At 44.0% G+C, this 21,719-nt stretch overlaps 1 protein-coding gene across 51 annotated transcripts in view; it reads right to left on the bottom strand.

Annotated features, from left to right (window-relative positions):
• Positions 1-21,719, bottom strand: part of GRB10 (growth factor receptor bound protein 10) — a 203,807-nt gene that overhangs the window by 31,187 nt on the left and 150,901 nt on the right. For 50 of the 51 annotated variants that reach the window (XM_077994595.1, XM_077994613.1, XM_015133490.3 and 47 more), the window contains 1 exon segment: positions 5,935-6,091. In XM_077994595.1, coding sequence (XP_077850721.1) covers positions 5,935-6,091 — 157 coding nt within the window. 51 annotated transcript variants of the gene reach the window in all.

Raw genomic sequence — 21,719 nt, 5'->3', positions numbered from 1 at the left:
GAAAAAACAAAAACAAAAATCCAAAACCAAAACCAACGATCTAATAAACTGTTGATGGTTGATTTACAGAACTAAAAATTTTTATCAGGCAAAATAAGGAGAAATAAAAATGGGAGGTGACAGCTACCTAAGTGAGGAGAATATGTCTGTTTCCAAAGCAAAGGGCATTTTGCCTCCAAAGAACCCTGAGGACAGCCAAAGAGGATGCTTGGGGGCAGCCACCAGGCCTAAAGGGGGTGGCCAAACCCATGCAGGCGCCCATCCTTGCGGACAATACTTCCCTGTCTCCCTGGGCTGCCCCTGGAAAGATCGTGGGAAAGTTGCACATGGCAGCGTAAACACACAGGGGGACGTGTCCCTGGCCGTCAGATCCAGGTGGACAGGTGAGGGCTTGGTGCCCTGGCAAAAGGGGGCCCAGGAACTCGGGATAACCGGTGGGCTGTGAAACCAACTGTATCCTGAAAGGAGTGTGCTTTGGTGACTCCAGAGTGCGCCTACCATCCCCAGAGGTGGGTCCCAAGACAAACAAAACATCAACTCCCTTTTCCTCATTCACAGCAGGTCAGCAAACACAATGTGGCAGGTGACCCCTTTCTCAGAGATGCAGAGCTATGCAGCCTCCAGATGCAGCTGAGTGCCCCGGCACAAATGCTCCGGCACCAGTGTTCCAGTTGGCCGATGACTGTGCAACATCTGTTCAAAGATCTTCCCTCCAGTTTTAATTTTCTCCGTGATTTAAAGACATGTATTTTCAAATGACCTTGCATGATTATAAACAATCACATCACTATCTATAAACTGCATATGATTACAATGGCCCTAAGTTAAATGGGAACACTACTTTTCGTGATAATATTCCAAAAGTAATTTCAAGAAATGGAAAAGGCAAAAATTCTTTGAAGTACATTTGTATTTTTCAAATTTCTGAAACTAAGGCTGGCATTACTCTACTCCTCAAGAAAGAATATTTAAATATCAAGACAACTCAAAAAAGAGAATCTTACTTCCTTGCCTTAACCCTTGCAGCTAAAGTGTGACTCCTCGGCAGAAACCTGTGCTGCCACTTGGCAGTGGGAGGGGCCATGGCAGAGCCGGTGCACAGAGGATGTGCACCCCACTGTCTCGGCCTCACACTGAGCTGTGGCACTTGAGCCACTCCCTGCCCATCATTCCTCAGCACAGCCCACCCAAGGGAAAGAAAAGAGCTGTCAGCAAGCTCAGGGCTTTCCCGGGCTAAGAAACCATCAACAGAGTAATCAGTGAGATAGCCCTGACATGTGGATAAGGCTGTAAGTGGACTTCTATTTATAAATTTTAGTGGGGGAAAGGACATCTTTTGTTGCTTTTCACACGTAAAAGGGAGAGGGGGACATAAAACCAGCCTGCAAAAGGCCCCCTCTACTCAGCAAGGGTCATCGGGTGCCGGCTGCTTCTCCCTCCACACCTTTCTGCATGTCCAGCTGTCAGCATCCAAAAGTGTGGCAGCCACAGCACCTCCAGAGTTACTGCCACAGCATTTCTCATCTGACCAGGAACAAGCACAAAGCTGTAAACAGCCCGAAAAAGACTTGTTGCTCTTCCTGTCTCAACCTAATTCTCAGGACAACAGAATTCCTCAAATCCTTGAAATTTGTAGGATCTGGCGGAAACCCTCTTCTCTTTACTGTGTTCTCTGTGTAAGTTCCAGCCTCTCCCAGATTATCTGACCTTAGTATGCCTGATGTCTACAGTTACTCGGGGCCTGGGTGCAAGAGCCCCAGGCACGGGGTGCCCCCCACATTCCCAGGGATGGGTTTATCTGCAATCCCATTTTCAAGTTCAGGGGGGCATCAAGATACTAGTTTTGTATGTTTAAATTTGTATTTTTCAACATTCCTTTTATCTTTTATTTTTGAGGCAGGGTCTTGTTCTGTCAACCAGCTGGAATGCAGTGATGCAAACACAGCTCTCTGCAGCCTCAACTTCCTGGGCTCAAGTGATCCTCCTACCTTGGCCTTCCAAAGTGCTGGGACTACAGGCATAAGCCACAGCGCCTGGCCAAAAAGACCTTTTCAAATATAATTTGTTTACTTGATATGTCTGCAGGCTGACTGTTTAATATCACTGCATCCTCCATGTGTGAAGCTGCCCTGGCTAAAGTGAACCTTCCAGAGACTTGCAGCTCACATGCTCAGGGCAGAAGGGATGGGGACACCTTCCAAAAGACCTGTCCCATTCTGGCAGCCCCAGCTGGACTTACTGTCAGCTCTTGAGTGGCTTGGGTCAGGGACAGTGTTTTCAAGGCTAAGAACTCTACTCCAGACACTGAGACTCAGAAACATCCCCAACAGGTAGAACCTGGGGGCAGTGCTACCATAGGAAGGGACCATTTAAAGGGACAATTGAACTGGGAATCATAAAATAGACCATCAGTCACTAAGGCTTTGCCTACCAGGGCAAGGGGCTTCACAACAACTTTTCCAAGTGCGTCCAGTAGTGAATGTTCCCAGGAGCCCACACTGGGAAGGGCCACCTGACCTTGCTCTGCTCATAGGAGTCCTTCTCTGCTTACCCACAAGCACAGTGCAGAGCGGGCAGGACAAACCACCCTCAGCCAGAGGGGCTACTCTACCGAGTGACAGCAGGGATGCCACTGTTGCTGCCAATGGAGGGTGACCAGCATCTCAGAGCAGCGACGCCCTGCAGGCTGCAGACACCCACGCATGGTGCTTTTCTCCCAAAGAAAGGGAACCACGTGCTGCAGGCTATCTCCGGAACTGCCCTCACTTTTTCTAAAGCCATCACTTCCTTCTGGGTGTAGAAAAGGTTTAATATTATTAAGGGACTGATATTTTAGCTATTAAGATCCTTATACAGGTTGAATATCCCTTATCCTAAATGCCTGAGACCAGAAGGTTTCGTTTTTGGATTTTTAAATTTTGGAACATTTGCATTATATTTACCAGTTGAACAATCCAAAATCCAAAAATCAGAAATGCTTCAGTGAGCATTTCCGTTGAGCATCAAATCAGTACTCAAAATGTTTCAGATTTTAGAGCATTTCAGATTTCAGATTTTTGGATTAGGGATATTCAATCAATAATAATGTACTTTGTACTTTGAAATCCTCAATTCTGGAGGCTATACATAGGCTTAAAATACTGTCCAAATTGGGTGCCCTATACCTTCAATTATGGGGGGTTTGGGTTACAATCTGCCTTAGTATCTGCCCTATATAGACTTGCAAGTACTACCTGCCTTTTGCCCCAGCCGCCAGCCTGGTGTATGTCCACATCCCTGTGAGAATACCTGACATATAATTACCTAGGAAAGTGCTCTCTACAAGGAGATAGCAATGTCTGGGGATGTGCCCTGAGAGCTGGAGGGCCAGAAGGGCCCAGGAATACCATCCATGACAAACAAGAACCCCCTATTGGCCTTGTGGCCCTAGCATCCCTTTCCAAGGGGGATAAAGCTGAGATACCCAACAGACTCTCCGAGAGGCACCCCACAGCCCTGCATTTTCTCACTAATGAGCTTCTGATTGTTGAATGCTGCTAAATCATGGCAGAAGTAAGATTTTTAGTTAAACAGCAACTTAATGTTTTAAAAAACATTAAGTGACAAGGTTGGGTCACAAAACAGTATTCAGAGAAGTTATAGGGATGGGGGGGACGCAGAAGCTCTGTGCCAACGGAATGAGTCCTGGGGGTGCTGATCTTACAGGCTGGGGAAACTGGTTACTCTAAAAACTTGCAAAGTCCTCTGCAAACCCAGCCGATAGAAAAATGTGTTTCCTAGTAACTAGTAAGAATGGAACTGGTGGTGAGAAAGAAAACTGAGGAAGGAGAGGAAGGATATTCTAAGGAATTTCATGTATCTGCAAATCCTGGCTGTGTGAGGTTCATTATTTTTTTTTTCATTTTTTACTTTTTTTGTGAAACAGGACCCAAAATGTGACACGAATGTTCCTCTTTTTTTTTTTTTTTTTTTATAATTTCACTTGTTTCTCTTTCCCGTTTTTTCCTTTTATACTTAATTTTAAAATAAAGTGTCATCCCCCACGAGAGTGTATTAAGTCCATCTAAAAAGAAGAGAAAGAAATAAGGTGTATAAATATCACATCCCTACAAATCCTGTGTGCTTACAGACATTTGTTTTTCTATTCTCTCAGAGCAAATGGTTCTTCATTTGGTGAAAGTCTTAATGTATCATTTATCTACCAACCATATGATAGCCTAGAAATTAAAGGGTATCACATGAAATAGATAATTCAAAATTTCTGAACCATTCCTTATATGTTAAAATTTTATGTACGTATATCTGTACAAAATTTCTATGTGTCCTGAGTGTGTCCAATTATATTCAAGTACTAAATATCTGCAGAAGTCCCTTCCATAGTTCTTTCAAATGAAAAGAATATTCAGACTTTTGAATGGGCTTTCAACAATAATCATTGTATTTGGGTCAAACTATACAGACTTGTTTTTAAAGTTGTATATATATATGGTTTTTTTCCCCATATATATATATACACATGTAGAGACACATGCTGAAGGTTTCCCACTACTATTTAATTTCCAAGTTACTTGTGTGTCAACAGGTGCTTTTGACAGCCTTATCAGACCACTGTAGGATCCACTCATGGACGTCCTAAGCTGGAGTTTGATGGGACAGCCAGTCTCCGTGGGAACAACTGTGACATCATGGTCACTAACTGTGGACCTAGTAAGTGATCCTGGCAGGAGAAAGCTGTTAGTGACAATGGAGGGGAAGGCTTCTGTCATCACACAAATTCGTTTGGCAATTGGTAGAGATGGGAAAGAAACCAGCAAGAGTTCTATTCAATTCCTTCAAAAAGCATACCGTCTGCCCAAAGTACAGGGCGCATTAGAAAACAGAGACTTAAGGTGGTATCAGCTCAAATTTACACTGCATTATTTAGGCTTAAATTGTATAATATTACCTGGAAGGAGGCTACTCCAGACCTAGAGGTTTAAATTCAATACTCCAGACCTAGAGGTTTAAATTCAATTTATTAATCTTTCAAAAAAGGTTCATGAGAAAAATCAGAACTATGGGACGTTTCCAATCTGTGTTGTTTTTCTCTCCTTCAAGATATGGAACAAATATAGCTGTTGATTTAGATAAAATTTTGGTTTTAAATATTTTACTATGACTTTGTAAGAACTATATTTTATCACATAAGAATTTAAGCAAAAGTCTGAAAAGCTTTTTTACCTAAAATAAGCTACCTGAACAAAATACCTCAATAAGTTCTGTTAAAGAGTCAATATCTTCAAATATTCTGTGATACAAAATATTCTGTTGCTTTTTAGGCATGACATGCGCGCGCACACACACCCGTGCACGTACACCATTCACAGCCTTGTTAACCAGCATGCAGAGATGCCATGTAAGACTCAACTCGAACTTACAACAAAGTGCTTCATAATTTGCTCCAATTCCCAGCAGACCTCTCTGCACTCTGCTGCCTATAACCATGGCTCCCTTCTTCCCATGAGCTGAAGAGCTGATCTCAGAGGGGCAGCTGCAATCCTGTGCACGGCCGGCTCTCTCCAGATCACCTCAAGGGCACCTCCCTCCTGTCCCCTGCCCACAGGTGTGCAACAAGCTCCACGTGGCTCTGACAGCTGGGGAGGCCGGACAAGCCACAGGGAACTTCTCCGTGTCTGAGCCCTTGGGCAAGTTATTACCTCAACCATCCAAGGCAAGATTCCCAAAGCACTAGGGGAAGGGGGCTGGAGGGCGGAGAGTGAAGTTTTAGGAGAAAGAGAAGAGGCAGGAGAGTCGAGGGGAACCCAGAGACTGCCTGCTAATTTGGCAAAGGACACTGTGTTCACACATTTGGCATTTGGCATTTGGCAGCAGCGGTCTTCATTCAATTGCACGTGAGTATCCCCAGGCGCCATTCCTGTTCCGATGGTTCCCTACCTAATCCTAGGTGCGGGTGGTGCTCCACTAGTGTCCAGCTGTTGTCATCCACACAGTGACTTTTGTAAACCAGCAATTGGCACAGGTCCCTGGCTGTCATGTCTGCTAGAATCTCCACCACTTTGCTCGTCCCATCTTCACTAAAGACTTTAACATCCTGCAACACACAAAGGGGATACTTAGAGATAACAACTTCAGGTTTTCAAGAAATAAAAACTGAAACAAAAGAAAACAGGTAAAGTAAAAACGGTAGTACTCCAACACATGGGCAACTGTTTTTCCAAGCAGCCAACAGGTCCCCATTGGCTGCAGGGATGTGACTCTCCCTCCTCGCCTCCCCTTTCCCACCTCCTGGGGGCAGAGCAGGTAGGATTACAACATGATATTCTTAAAATGCCCAGGACAACTCACGGGAACATACAGCACATGGCTAAACCACCAAACCTGTCTTAAGAAGTGACAGGATTCACAGGATTCATTTAAAATACTGCTGGTGGTCTCGGGGTTGGACATTTTACAGTTGAACCAATTGAAAAAACAAGCAAAGCAACAAATCCTGTAAACCTCCCTCTTCCCATCATAACTTTTGACAAGTCCACATGCTCTCCCAGGGCACAGGGTCCAGCAACGGCACTGACAGCCTTTCCCGCAGCACCTCACCCCTCACAGACACGGAGGCTCAGGCTGGAGTGGTGATGAATTAATACAAAAGAAGAGCATAATAAAAACATAGTTACAAGATTCTTTAGCCCCTAACCCTACAAAGTTACAAGCAAGCTTCATTTGCTCATTCAAATCCATGAACACTGAGCAGCTCCAGGCCAAGGGATGGAGAAGTAGAGTTCAGAGGATGGGAGTCTATCCCTCCCAGGCAAGACCCCGCAGGAATTCACCCTTCCCAGAACACCAGGTGTGTTTAACAAATTCTTACCGTCTGGAAAAAGCAGTCAGAAGAGCAAGACGGCATTTTAAATCGCGACTGCCTCTTGCAAGGGAGCGTGTTTCCGTCTCTCCCCCACTGTCCCAGGCTGGCTGTGTGGAGCCTGCATGTGCCCTGGTGGGCAGGTTGTCTCCGGGCAGCAGGGAGGCCACCCGCCCACCCGCTGGGCTCCCAGGTTGCCTTGCACCGGCTCCCTTACGGAGTGAATCCAGCCACGGTGATGCAGTCACCCCACAGACTTGCTCTCCCACTCCCACACGACAAGACCTGGGCTTGGGGGTGAGGATGAGGTGAGGATGACAACCCCAACAACACAACTCTCACACCAACTGGTCAGAAAAAGCCCCGCTCAATGCTCTCCCATGGCAGTGAAATCACACACAGGCAGCTGAGAGGCTGAAGCACGTGCGTTCTCTGAATCCAGCCCCATCTGCCAACCTCCAAATAATCTTTGTCCTGCAACTGACGTGTCAGTGGCACCTTTGGAGCTGGATCTGCAGGGTGGGTGAGAACATCAGTTTGTCCTGACCAACTCCCTCCGAGGCTCCCCGCTCTCTCTGGCCCTTTTCCTGTGTTTGGAGCGGGGTGCTTACTTGCTCTGAACTTTGATTTCTGTGGCCGGCGCAGAGTCTGACAGCAGAGGGAAGGGCTGGGAGGCCCCCGCCTTAATCAGGAACTGGGACCACACCATCCTACAGGGACCCTCTTGACCCTCCTACAGCTAGCTACCCTCAGCTGTCACCAGGTGGGCAGTAAGGAGTCAATGTCACTCAAGCTTGAGTGCCCAGGTTGGGGCGGGGCGGGGGGGTGGGGTAGGGGTGGGGTAGGGGTGGGGCGGGGGCGGGGCTCGGAGAGAAGGAAGAAGAGCCCTTATCTGTGAGGGCAGGCTAGCCTCCCAGCAGACAGGGGACCAGCCAGGGGAGTCTGCACTGTTAGGTAGGGTCACTGTCCCCTGCCTGCCACCTACGGGCCACTTCTCCAACTCAAAGAAATCCCAGGGCTAGGGCTGGATCAGGACCCAGAGACTTGTTTTCAACTCTTATTTATTTTTCAAGAAATCCATCATCTCTTTTCCAGAATTTATGTGTCACTCAATGAAAGTACACTTCCCCCTAACAAGCGAAATATTCAAATACAGCTGACATGGCTGAATAAGTCTATAGAAATACAATTTAAGTGAAGAAAACATGTGTCTGGGTTCTAGGTAGGAATATATTAAAATGTATTAACATAAAAGAAAAACAGGAATTTGGAAAATATAACTGAGCTCCAACAATGCTTTATAAATGTGCTAACCATCATAGGGAATGTCTTCAGGACCAGTACATGCCTTCTGCTCCCCAAATCAGGGTTCCTAACGCTCCTTCTTCCCTGAGTCTCAATGAGCGTATCTGCACTGAGAATACACATGATCTTCTCTAGGAAAGTGAAATTATGTTGAAGTGTGTGTTTCATATCTCTCCAAGTCCCTTTGCCACTGTTCTTGTTCAAATCAGCCATGGCAATGGTTTTCTCTTTTTTTTTCAGCCCTGCTGCATTTTTCTTTAAACTCTCTCCCCAACCCCTGTTGTTCCACAGCCATCCCCCCAAAGGCCTATAAATAGTCCGGGTATTAAAAGCTGAGATGTGCTTGGTCACACGTCCACCTCCACTCCTTTTAGATTCCCACAGAGACTGGGCTGGCGAGATCCCGAGGGAGCAAGGCAGGCAGGAGACTGAGCCAGACACAAAGGCAGGCACCCTTCAGCTTCAGTGACAGGCCCCTCTGCCCCCGACACAGCACTCTCTGGTACTTCCCCAAGCTCACCAGGACCCTCCAACCACACACAAAACTAAGCCCCTGAGACAGAGCACCAAAAAAGCACTGCGTATACCAGCCATCTCAAACCACCCAGTCAACGCTTAGAGCTACTGATGAGAATGTTTGTAAGGAACCCAAGAGGTACAAGGGCTCCTATTACAGGGGACTGCTAGCCACCGACTACGAAGCCTTTTAGAGTTGGCAGTTCTAGAAGGAGCATTCTGTACAGCACCACCTGCTCCTTTAGTAACCACCTGAGCACTGCTGGGGCCCCAGGTCTCCTGCAGAGCAGGCCTGGGTCTCCCTGGCCCATTCAGTGTTCAAGCATTTTGCACAAGGTGGGCCTAGAAGGTTCTCTCGAGCAGGTCAAGGCCCTTGCCCCGCAGCAACTCACAGTTCAGCAGGGAGATTGTTACCACAGGCAGTTAATTTCCAAGGTGTGACTTGTTTAGGGAATATAAGAATCTGGTAATACCAGGAACGGTGAGAAGCTGAGACCCACAAGTTCTATCCAAGTTCTATCCCGGCTTAGCCTCCTACTGGCTCTGTGACCTCGGGCAGGTAATTAGCAATCTAAGACTTGCTTTCCTCATCCAAGCTGTAGGGAACTGCTCTGAGAATCAGTAATGTAAGCAAAACACTGCTCAATCAATGTATGGAAGTTACTACGTAAGTTATGACCTATCTTGGCCCGGGATGGTGGTTCCAAAGAGGAACTTAGAAACAGACTGGGCCATAACCATGCTTCATCAGTAACTAGCTGTGGGAACATGGCTGAGCTATCCAGCCTCTCTGTGCCTCAGTTTCTTCATCTGTAAAATGGAAATCCGTAAGCAGCACCAGCCTCGTAGTGTTGCTGTGACATAGGTTAATGAGATACCCTCTTGAAAAGACTACAGCCCCTGACACGTGCCCTCCCTGGGACATGCTTGGATCCAGCGTGGATCTGGGAACAAGGCAGGCTCCAGCTGAAGGCCTGTGGACAACCACAGAAGGGTGTGGGGGAAGGACCCCGAAGGCTGCTTCCATTTCAGGATTCCAGTTCCAAGAAAGCAAACCTCATGACCAGTAAGATGCGGCAGGAACAATTCAGTCAGAAAAGCCACCCCCCCCAAATCCTCATTTTTTTTCTCTACTAAAAAAGGAATTGTTTTTTAAAAATAAAACAGTAATATTAAAGAAGGCATGAAACTCTGTCTTTTTAGAGTTAGTTGGGGGAGGAATGGTTTGCAAAGCTACCCAGGCCTCTAGCTGGCTTGGCACTGAATCCCGTTATAAAAGCCCTGAAGTGCTAATAGAAGGTTCCATTGTTTCCAGAATTTCTGTTGTCACTTTTTACATATTCACTGCATAGACAAAAAAGCAAGAGCTTAATTTTTTGCAAACTTAAAGGAAGAAGTTTAAGAACAATTGGAGTTGAAGGTAGATCATATCTCCATGGCCCCAAACTCCACTCTGGGGCACCTGGTTTTTTGTCTCAGTGGCCCCCACAAGGTTGATGTGTGTGAGGGAGTAAATCAGGCCCCTCCTTGCTGTCAATCTTAGCACAGACCCTCACTCCTGCTTCCTGCCACAGTCTCAGACCTTGCTCTTGGCTGACTTACAGGCTCAGAGAATCTCATTACTGCATCCAAAAGACCTCCTGACTGGCTGTGAGTCTTTGCTGAAGGCTCAGCAGTAATCACCTTGTAAAAATAGCAAATGGGGCACTCTCTTTGTCCTCTTAGAGCCCTCTGCAGTGTAAGATGTCCCTGGACAGAGGGCCCAGCCTCCGGGGTGCACCCACTGACCCACAGTAGCTGAGATCCACGCCTTCCCTGAGACCTTCACAGAGAAATCGAGACATCGGAGGGCTTCTGGGTCAGCAGCTCTTGGGACCAGTTTCGTCCTAGTTCTTAATCGTTATCTAGCATATTTTTAGTTCAAAAGCTCTCTTAGGATGTAAAGTAAACTGGGGTTTTTAGTAACTCTGGTAAATACTAGTGATAAATGTTTTGGAGAAGCCAGGTTGTAATCACAAGGCCAAGTGGAGGCATTCACAGGGGAAGAGAAATTATCAAAGCAGGCAAAAGGGCCCAAAGATGTGACATGAGGTGGTAAATGTGGATGAAATCCTGTTCTGGGTGACCTACCCTACTCTATCTGGCCTCCGAGGGGCCTTGAGGAGAAAGCAGGAAGACTGCTGTGCCAGGAAGGCAGAGGAAGCCTTAACTCCACATACACGTCTCTGCCCCTTCGACGGGAGAAGGAACTATTTCTGGAAGGCAGAAAGCTTGCCCGATGTCATGGAGGTGGAAAGTACTGGAGCCAGGATCTAACCAGGGCTCCCCTCCCTGGCTCTGCTTGCCTTTCTTCTCCACTGCAACCCACTACCCAGCGTGTACCAGGTGGGCTCCAAGGCTTCACACAAGAAGACTTTTGATTACATGTGGCCCAGAAGGCCTCAAATTGGACAGACCCTGAAGCCTGGAGGTTTGGGGTAAATTACATTTACTTCAGACTAGGGCAGAACCAACCAGGGTAGGCTAAATTAATCTCAGCAAAAAGGAATGTAATTCTGCCATTATTTTTTTAGTTCTGTTTTAAATTAATGATGTTATTTCTTGATACAGGGGATAATTGAAGCACTACACATGATTACACGGCTCTACTCACCATAATGAGAACACGCATAATAATCCTGTTCAATATAGTGACTCAAACCTACTGAAAAAAAAAATGTGCTTAATAGCCTGCACTGTCCCAACTGAAGTGGTCTGTTGTTAGCCTGGCAGCAGTTCAGCGTCCCCCACTACAGCTGGGGCTTGACCCTGAGGCCTGGTCTCCACTCCCCAGGACTCAGCACACTGCCCAGGGCTATGAAGATGAGACTTATGGCCTGATTTCAAACAGCGGAGGAGCCCCCCTGTCTGAACACAGCAAAGAGTGTGGCGCAGGTTCAAGGGGTGGCATGGAGCCGGGTGCCCCACCCTTAGTGAGACCAGACACAGAAGGGCCTGATAGCCTTGGTTTCTGCTGCAGGGAGTCCTGAGGTCCTGAACACCAGGAGCTCAGAGCAGTGCGGATGACTTGGGAAGAGCTTAGCCGGTTGGGCCAGTTGCTAGGGCTGGATGCTAGATGGAGAACCACAGGGTTGGGGGAGTGTGAGATGGCAGTCTCCAGGGCTACCTGCTGGGCTAAACATCCCAGTTGCTCCTCCTCCTGAACAGACTCTGTGGTGCAGGAAAGGCAACTGTGCTGCACACTAGAGGGTTGTCCCAGTGGCCTGAGGGCTGCCCCCTAGAGCCCCGCCAAGGTTGGTGCTTGCACCTGCCCTGGAGAGCCTGGTCATGGGCTTGCCAGACCCAGCTCTGCCCAGCTCTGCCACCTCCAGCCAGGCTGGTGGCAGAGTGCAGGACGGGATCCCTGGGAATCCCGCCCATGGCCAGGGAAACCCTGGTATTTCCCCCACATCAACAAAGGCCAAAAATTCCACTGCTATTATTGCAACTGCCTTTCAACTGCAAGCGCCACCTACTGGCCTGTAGGGTGAACTGCATTAGTCAATATAATTCCTGCTGACAGAAGTATATCCCCATTTCTCTCTAGGAGACAGTGAGTCTGACCACAGGCCCAGCACACTGTTACTACAACCTACAAACAACTAGCATTTGAGAAAACCACTATACTAAAGCTATCTATAACCAAGTAATTCATAAAAGCCTTGGCCCCCTAAAACTACAGAGACGCCAAGACAAAGGAACTTAATCAACATACAGAATAGTCACGTCCTCAAGGTGGGGGAGGGAAGAAAAAATCCCAACCAAATGAAACTAATTCAAAAATAAGAAGTAACAGTTTCTACAGATGAGAAGAAACCAACACAAGAACTCCAGCTCCATGAAGAAACAATGTTGTGACACCCACATTAGCCCTCTAGCAATGGCTCCTAACCACAATGAATGAAATGACAGATAAAGAATTCGAGATACGGAGTGTAAGAAAGCTCAATGAGAGCCAAGAGAAAGTTGAAAACCAACACACACACACACACACACACACACAACAGAAGAGTAATTCTGGAGATGAAAGATGAGTTAGATACATTAAAAAAAAAAAAACTTTTGGAAATGAAAAATTCAACAAAGGAATTTCAAAAAACAGTTGAAAGCTTCAACAATAGAGCAGACCAAGCAGAAGAATTTCAGAGCTTGAAGACTAGTCTTTTGGATTAACCCAGATAAGAAGAAAAAACAATTTTTTTAAAAAAGAATAAAGCCTTTGAGAAATGTGAGATTATTACACCTAGGACTTACAGGTATTCCTCAGGGAGAAGAAAAAAATAAGTTTGGAAACATATTTGGGGGAAATAATTCAGGAAAATTTCCCCAAACTTGCTAGAGATGTAGATATGCAGATACAAGAAATTCAGAGAACCCATTAGAGATACTACAGAAGATGCACATTCACCAAAGAATAGTCATCAGATTAATTCAAGGTCAACATGAAAGAACAAATCTTGAAAGCAGCTAGATAGAAGTGTCAAATTACCCATAATGGAAATCCCATTAGACTAACAGTGGACTTCTCAGCAGAAACCTTACACGTCAGAAGAGACCAGGAGTTTACTTTTAGCCTCCTTTAAGAAAAAAGAAATGTAAGTCAAGAATTTTATATTCTGCCAAACTAAGCTTCAAAAATGAAGGTGAAATAAAGCCTTTCCCAGATAAGCCAATTCTGAGGGAATTTGCCACTATTAGACAAATCCTACAAAAAAATTCTCAAAGGAGTTATAAACATGGAAACAAAACTCACCATCATAACAGCACACATAAGTAGACAAAGCTCACTGATTGTATAAAGCAAATGCACAACTGAGACTAAAATAAACCAACTAACAACACTATGACAGGAACAACACTTCAAATACCAATATTAACCTTCAACATAAATGGCCTAAATGTTCCACTTAAAAGACATGGACTGGCAAACTGGATGAAAAAACAGGATCCAGCCATCTGCTGCCTACAAGAGACCCACCTAATGGCCAACGACACCTACAGACTCAAAGTAAATGGGTGGAAAAAGATGTATCATGCAATGGAAAACAAATGTGAGCAGGAGTAGCCATTCTTATATCAGATAAAGCAGATTTTACCCTAACAATAGTTAAAAAAAAAAAAAAGACAAAGAAGGGCATTATATAATAAGAATGCATTCAATACAAGAGGACATAACTTTTGGAAATATGTGGGCAAGCACCAAAGCACCCACATTCATAAAACAAATGCTACTACACCTAAAATAAGAGAATGACAGCAATACAATAATAGTGGGGGACTACAACACCCCACTGACAACACTAGACAGGTAACTGAGAGAGAAACAACAAAGAAATGCTGGACTTAAGCTAGACCTGACCAAATGGAAATAATAAACATTTATAGAACATGCTAACTAGCACCTGCAGAATATACATTTTTCTCATCTGCACATGAAACAAAATTGACCAGATGCTCTGCCATAAAGCACATTTCAATAAATTTTTTAAAAAATCAAAATCATATCAAGTATCTTCTTGGGCCACAGTGTAATAAAATTAAAAATCGATACCATAAGGAACTGTCAAAACTGTACAAATACATGGAAACTAAAAAATGTGCTTCTGAATGACTTTTGGGTAAACAATGAAAACAGAAAAAAAATTTTTTTAATGAATGAAAATAGAGACACAACATATCAACACCTCTGGAATACAGCAAAAGCAGTGCTAAGAATAAAGTTTTATAGTGTTAAATGTCTACATCAAAAAGACAGAAAGTTCTCAAATTAACAACCTAATGTCACACCTCGAGGAACTAAAAAAACCAAGAACAAAACCCAAAGCTAGTAGAAGAAACGAAATAAAGATCAGAGCAGAACTAAGTGTTACTAAGACCCCAAAAAACAAAACAAAACAAAAACCAAAAAAACCCACAAAGGATCAATGAAATAAAAAGTTGGTTCTTCAAAAGAATAAATAAAATTGATAGCTAGCAAGTTTACCTAAGAACAAAAAAAGATTCACATGAGCACACTCAGAAATGAAAAAGGTGACATTACAACTGATACTACAGAAATACAAAAGATCATTACAGATTATTATGAACATCTCTATCCACACAAACTAAAAAATCTAGAGGAAATGGATAAATTCCTGGAAACATCCAACTTCCTGAGATTGAATCAGGAAGAAACAGAAATCCTAAATAGACCAGTAGGGGTAATAAAATTGAATCAGTAATTATAAAAATCTTCCAAAAAAGAAAAAGAAGAAAGAAAAAAAAAAAAAAAAAAGCCCAGGACCAGATGGATCCCACAGCTTTGTTTTTTTGTTTTTTTTTTTTTTTTTTTTTTTTTTTTTTTTTTTTTTTTGAGACAGAGTCTTACCCTGTCTCCCAGGCTAGAGTGCTGTGGTGTGATCTTGGCTCACTGCAACCTCCGCCTCCTGGGTTCAAGCGATTCTTTTCTGCCTCAGCCTCCCAAGTGGCTGAGACTACAGGCATGCGCCACCACACCTGGCTAATTTTTGTATCTTCAAATAGAGAGAGGGTTTTGCCATGTTGGCCAGGCTGGTCTCAAACTCATGAACTCAGGTGATTCACCCGCCTCGGCCTCCCAAAGTGCTGGGATTACAGGCATGAGCCACCGCACCTGGCCCTACAGCCAAATGTTAACAGCCACACAAACAAGAGGTGGTCCCAATCCTTCTGAAACTATTCCAAAAATTTGAGAATAAATTCTTTTGTAACTAATTCTACAAAACCAATATCACCCTGATACCAAAATCAGGCAAGGACACAACAAAGAAAGGATACTGTAGGTCAATATCCCTTATAAACATAGATGCAAAAATCTTCAACAAAATACTAGCAAAGTAAATCCGACAGCACATTAAAAAGATAATACATCATGATCATGTGGGTTTAATTCCAGGGATGCAAGGATAGTGTGACGTCTGCAGATCAATAAATGTGATTCATGACATAAACAGAACTAAAAACAAAAACCATATGATCATCTAAATGGATGCAGAAAAAGCATTCAGTAAAATACAACATCCCTTCATGAAAAAAACCCTCAACAAACTAGGCACTAAAAGAACATACCTCAAAATAATTACAGCCATACAGGACAAACCCACAGCCACTATCATACTGAATGGGGAAGAGTTGAAAGCATTTCCTCCTAAGAACTGGAGTAAGATGAGAATGTCCACTCTCACTCTCACCACTACTATTCAATGTAGCACTGGAAGCCCTAACCAGAGCAATCACGTAAGAGAGAGAAATCAAAGGTATCCACATTGGAAAAGAGAAAGTCAAATTTTATGTGTTCATTTGATAGCAAGAGGCTTTTTTTTTTTTTTGGCAGGGTCTGGCTCTGTCACTTTACTGGAATGCAGTGGCATGATCTCAGCTCACTGCAACCTCCATCTCCCGGGCTCAAGCGATCCTCCCACCTTACCTTCCCCAAGTAGCTGGGACTACACGCACGTGCCATCACACCGAGCTAATTTTTTTTGTACTTTAGAGATGAGGTCTCACTATACTGCACAGGCTGGTCTCAAACTCCTGGACCCAAGTGAGTCACCCACCTCAGCCTCCCAAAGTGCTGGGATTACAAGTATGAGCCACCACACCCAGCTGACATAATCTTATATTTAGAAAACCCTAAAGACACCCCCAAAAGACTCCTAGACTTGATAAATGACTTCAGTAAAGCTTCAGAATGCAAAATCAGCATATAAAATCATTAGCATTTCTATACAACAATAATATTCAAGCTGAGAATGAAATCAAGAACTCAATCCTGTTTAAAATGGCCACACACAAACACAACATACATACACAGATTTTATATATATATATATATACACACTTAGGAATACATCTAACCAAGGAGGTGAAAGATCTCTACAAGGAAAACTACAAACCCTCATGAAAGGAATCGTAGATGGCATAAACAAATGGAAACACATCTCATGCTCACAGACTGGAAGAATCAGTATCATTAAAATGACCATACTGCCCCCAAAGCAGTCTACAGATTTAACATAATTTCTATCAAATTTCCAATGTCATTCTTCACAGAATTAGAAAAAAAGATTGTAAAGTTCATGTGGAACAACAACAACAAAAAGAGCTTGAATAGCCACAGCAATTCCAAGCAAAAAGAACAAAAGCAGAGGTATCATATTACCTGACTTCAAATTATATGGCTGAAGGAACTAAAACAGCATGGTATTGGTACAAAAGCAGACATAAAAATCAATGAAATGGAATAGAGAGCACAGAAATAAAGCCACATACTTACAACCAACTGATCTTCGACAAAGTTGGCAAAAACAAACAATGGCAAAAAGACACGCTATTCAATAAATGGTGCTGGGAAAATTGACTATCTCTATGAACATCTCTATCCACACAAACTAAAACATCTACAGGAAATTCTAGCCATATGCAGAAGAATGAAACTGGACCGCTGTCTCTCACCATGTACAAAAATTAACTCAAGATGGATTAAAGACTTAAATGTAAAATCGGAAACTATAAAAGTCCCAGAAGAAAACCTAGGAAAAAACTTTTGGACTTTGGCCTAGGCAAAGAATTTATGACTAAGGCCCCAAAAGCAATGCAACAAGAATAAATATAGACAAGTGGGACTTAATTAAACTGAAAAGATTCTGTGCAGTAAACACACAACCCAGAGAATGGGAGAAAATATTTGCAAATTATGCCTCCAACAAAAGACTAATACTAAATACTAATACTAATCTAAAATGAACTCAAACAACTCAGCCAGAAAAAACAAACGATCCCATTAAAAAATGGGCAAAGAACATGAACAGACATTTCTCAAAAGAAGACATACAAGCAGCCAATAAACATATAAAGAGAAGATCAATATCACTAGTCATCAGAGAAATGCAAATTAAAACCACAATGGGATATCATCTGATACCACTGAGAATGGCTATTACTTACTTAAAAGTCAACAAAACAAAAGATGTTGACATAGATGTGGAGAAAAGGAAAGCCAAATACACTGTTGGTGAGAATGTAAATTAACACAACCTATAGGGAAACCGTATGGAGATTTCCCAAATAAATAAAAATAGAATTACCATTCAACCCAGTAATCCCACTACTGGGCATCTACGCAAAGGAAAAGACATCATTATATTAAAAAGACATGCATCCATATGTTTATCACAGCACTTTTCACAATAGCAAAGACACAGAATCAACCTAAATGTCTATCAATGGTAGACTGGATTTAAAGAGTGGTAATATACACCACAGAATAGAATGTAGTCATAAAAAAGAATGAAACCATGTCTTTTGCAGCAACATGGGTGAAGCGGGAGGCCATTATCTTAAGTGAAGTAACTCAGAAACAAAGCAGCAAATACTATATATTATCGCTTACAAGTGGGAGGTAAACAATGGGTACACATAAACATAAAGATGGAAATAATAGACACTGGGGACTCCAGAATGGAGGAAGATGGAAGGAGGGGGTGAGGGTTTTAAAAATTACCTGTTGGGTACAATCTTCACTATTTGGGTGATGGGTACAGTAGAAACTCAAACCTCATTATTATGCAATATATCCATGTAGTAAACCTGCACGTATATCCCCAAGTCTAAAATTTAAAAATAAGTTTTAAAATTCTGCTTTATAATTGATAGATTTCAAGTTTTCAGTGAAAATTAAACAGATGTTGTCTTTAAAAATCCTTTTTTCCAAAGGAGATAAAGTTCTAGAAATAACTAAAGAGTTCTTGAAAGTTAACCATGGTTTTCAGAGACCCTAATAGAACTTTCCACAGCGAACAGGTCTCACTGGCTAAGGGCAGGGACAAGATTCCAAGCAGCAGCCTGTACCCTTGTTTTATAGCAAGTAGACAGGCTTATTTGGAAGAATCAGTTTTGATGTTCTCATCTGCGTTTTTTTTTTTAACTTTTCTAAAATGGATATGCATAGCCTGTTATTTTGAAAAACATATTTTTATAAAATAGAATCATCTTATCAAAAATAAAATTGAAAACGACTTTTAAAAAATTTCCATTGGTGGATTAAAGGGGAGCACAGATAAGAAAGTATGGCATGAAAGGCATCTGGGCTGTGACCCCAGTACCAGTGTCCCTGCTGGGGTCATCTCCAGAAAGGTTTAATCTGTACTGAGGGTACAACCTGAGGGCTCCTCCCAAACAGGGGCAGGGCCCTCTTGGAGCTACTGTCCTTTGGGGCTAAGATTCCAGAAGGGACACGGTTAGCTTGCTTTACGGTCAGCTAGAGATTTCTGTTTTCACACATGACTCCTTGTTGGGTATGGTTTTTGGCTCTAAATGTTGGAGATCCCCAGATGGGTTATGTGCCATAATTTGAATTCCTGCTTTAACCATGTGGTCACGACAGAGGCAGGTCCAGCAGGCACGGAGAGACATGTTGGAGAAATGGCTGCCCCCTTTGGGGTAACCGTCAGATGGGTGACATCATGGAGGAAGCCTGTGGTTCATTTGGAGACACCATGACACCACATCAGGTTTACTGTAAGGCCGAGCATTTAGTCCTGTGCCCCTCCACCCTTCTCTTTAGAAGGCGCTGAACTTCAAAAGGACGCTGTAACCCACGACTGTATTTTACTTAGAATTAGAACGTATGCATTTTCCCTCGAGTCAGACATTGCTACAAAACTTGATCATAAAGAGAATTTCACCTTTCCTCTCAAACCTATGAGGAGAACCAGCATTCTCTCTCTTCTCCCTATAGCTTATTTGCCGTCCAAATCATCTCGCATTTAAACTCTTCCTTTTCTTCTGACATCTCACTGACCTCATCCATGATATCCAGGAGTATGAGCTGAAGTTTTTCCTAAATTGGAATTAACTTTGGGACTCTTGCCTCTACCTAATCTATTCCTTGTACATAGTTTACAGCACTGAACTGTTTTTCTTGTAGATGGACAGAAAGTCTACTTGGTGATTACAGTCAGGGCAGGGACTCTGTGGCCTTCCATCCTCAGCTTTGCCAGATCCCAAACCTGTGGAGCTGAGCACAGAAAGGCAGGCTGTAGTGCCCGGAGCCTCAGTTCTTCGCGTGACACAGGCACGGCACCATCTCCTCTCCAGGGCTAGTCACGCAGGCTCATGGGAATGCAGTCCTGCGGCCAATCCAGTGAGTGCCTACCACTGTTGCTGGGAACAAATTTTTTGTCTCTCTTCCTCTCCTAAGCTCCTAGACAGAGAGTCACACCTTGCTCACTCTTCCTTACTCTTGCTCACTCTGCACCGTCCACCTGTTCGTCTGTTCGGTGAATGAACCCTAGGAAAGAGTTGCCTGCATCACTTCTACTATGCTTGAACTCATCAAAAAAGGGGCGGGGGGGGAGGGGGCGGGGCATGGCCTTCATTCCAACCTGTAGCTTCTTCCACTCTCAGCCAAAATGTTTTGCTGGTGACTGTTCAAGTCTTCCATTCAACACTGCACCAACACTGGTCCTATCTGAATGGCTTCCCTCTACTTGAGTGTGCAGAGACCATGCAAGTTCCCCTGAAGGGCATCCTAAAAGCCCTGGCACCAGTGTAACAAGGACACATACGTGAGAGCTGTGAAAGGCAGTACCTTTAGAACAGATAAGGAAAAGGACTTTCTTCAGGGCAGAGGCCACTTGGGAGCACTCACTTTCCTGTGTAAGGACAATGACAGCAGCTGAGGGCTGCAGTCACTTATGGTCCTTGCAGCTGTGCAAGGTTGGGAGGGGTGGAACCATGAGTTCCAGACACACAGACAAGACATACACACATCACAAACACAAACTTGTGGGCAGCTGCAGGGCCACAGTGTCCACTCCTGCCGCTCCGACGTCTCTGCGGCAGGACAGTCAGATGGTGACACTGGTGAGAGAAGGCACTGGGACTGCTGGTGGTGACGGCCTTCTCTCGGGCTGATGCTCAGCAACCTGAGGATTTACCATGAGCAAGGCCAGAGCGTGTCTGCAGACTGGTGCCGAGGAGGCAGGGGCGTGGGAAGGCTCAACCTGGCCAGCGGCAGAGTACCAGGAAGTCTACACACACCCACTGCTGCTCACCTGAGGAACACGGGGTGGGGAGAAGGTGAGGAGTTCCGTGGCAGCGACAGGGGCTCTGCACAGAGGCTCCAAAATCTGCCTCTGACCTAGCTTGCTGCGTGCCTGGGAGTTTTCTTAACTAGCTGTTCTGGGTCCTGTTGCACTCCACTCACTGTCCCCTCCTCTTGAGCCTCAGAGGCCTAAGCAAGAGGCAGAACCAGCAGGGGAAACTGCAGAGCATGCAGCCAGGAGAGGCAGGACAAAGGGCCATGCACTCAGAACCAGGGGGTCAGAACGGCCAACCAAAGAGGGTGTGGGCTTGGAAACTTCATACATACACACACAAACACATGCACATATGCATACAGATACAAACATGTGCACACATATATGCGGCATCGTATACACGTACACATATGCAAACACGTACACATATACATGCAAACATGCACAAGCATATACATATGCACACATACACATGCTTCATACATACACATACATATACACATAAATATATACATACATACATATAGGTCGAGTATCGCTAATCTAAAAATACAAAATCCAAAATGCTCTAAAACCTGACACTTTTTGAGTGCTGACATGATACTCAAAGGAAACGCTCACTGGAGCATTTTGGATTTTTGGATTGGGATACTCAGCTAGTAAATGTACTGCAAGCATTTCAAAATCAGAAAAATATCTGAACTGCGAAACAGTTCTGGTGCCAAGCATTTCAGATAAAGAATACGCAATCCTCATACTCCCACACACACACATGCATAGACACATACATACATTAGTTTTCTATTATAATGTGTTCATTGTAGCAAATTTGTAAACTAAATTAGGAACAAAAACAAAAAATAATAACTGATATTCCTTCAAGCAGAATGCCTACTCAAGAATGTAGAATGATAGACCAACCGGACAAAAATCATCAGGACAGC

Source organism: Macaca mulatta, chromosome 3, assembly GCF_049350105.2.
Source record: "Macaca mulatta isolate MMU2019108-1 chromosome 3, T2T-MMU8v2.0, whole genome shotgun sequence".
In the NCBI taxonomy this organism is placed as follows: domain Eukaryota; kingdom Metazoa; phylum Chordata; class Mammalia; order Primates; family Cercopithecidae; genus Macaca; species Macaca mulatta.
The sequence above is the reverse complement of the archived record's forward strand: the minus strand, read 5'-3'. Positions and strand labels throughout refer to the sequence as shown.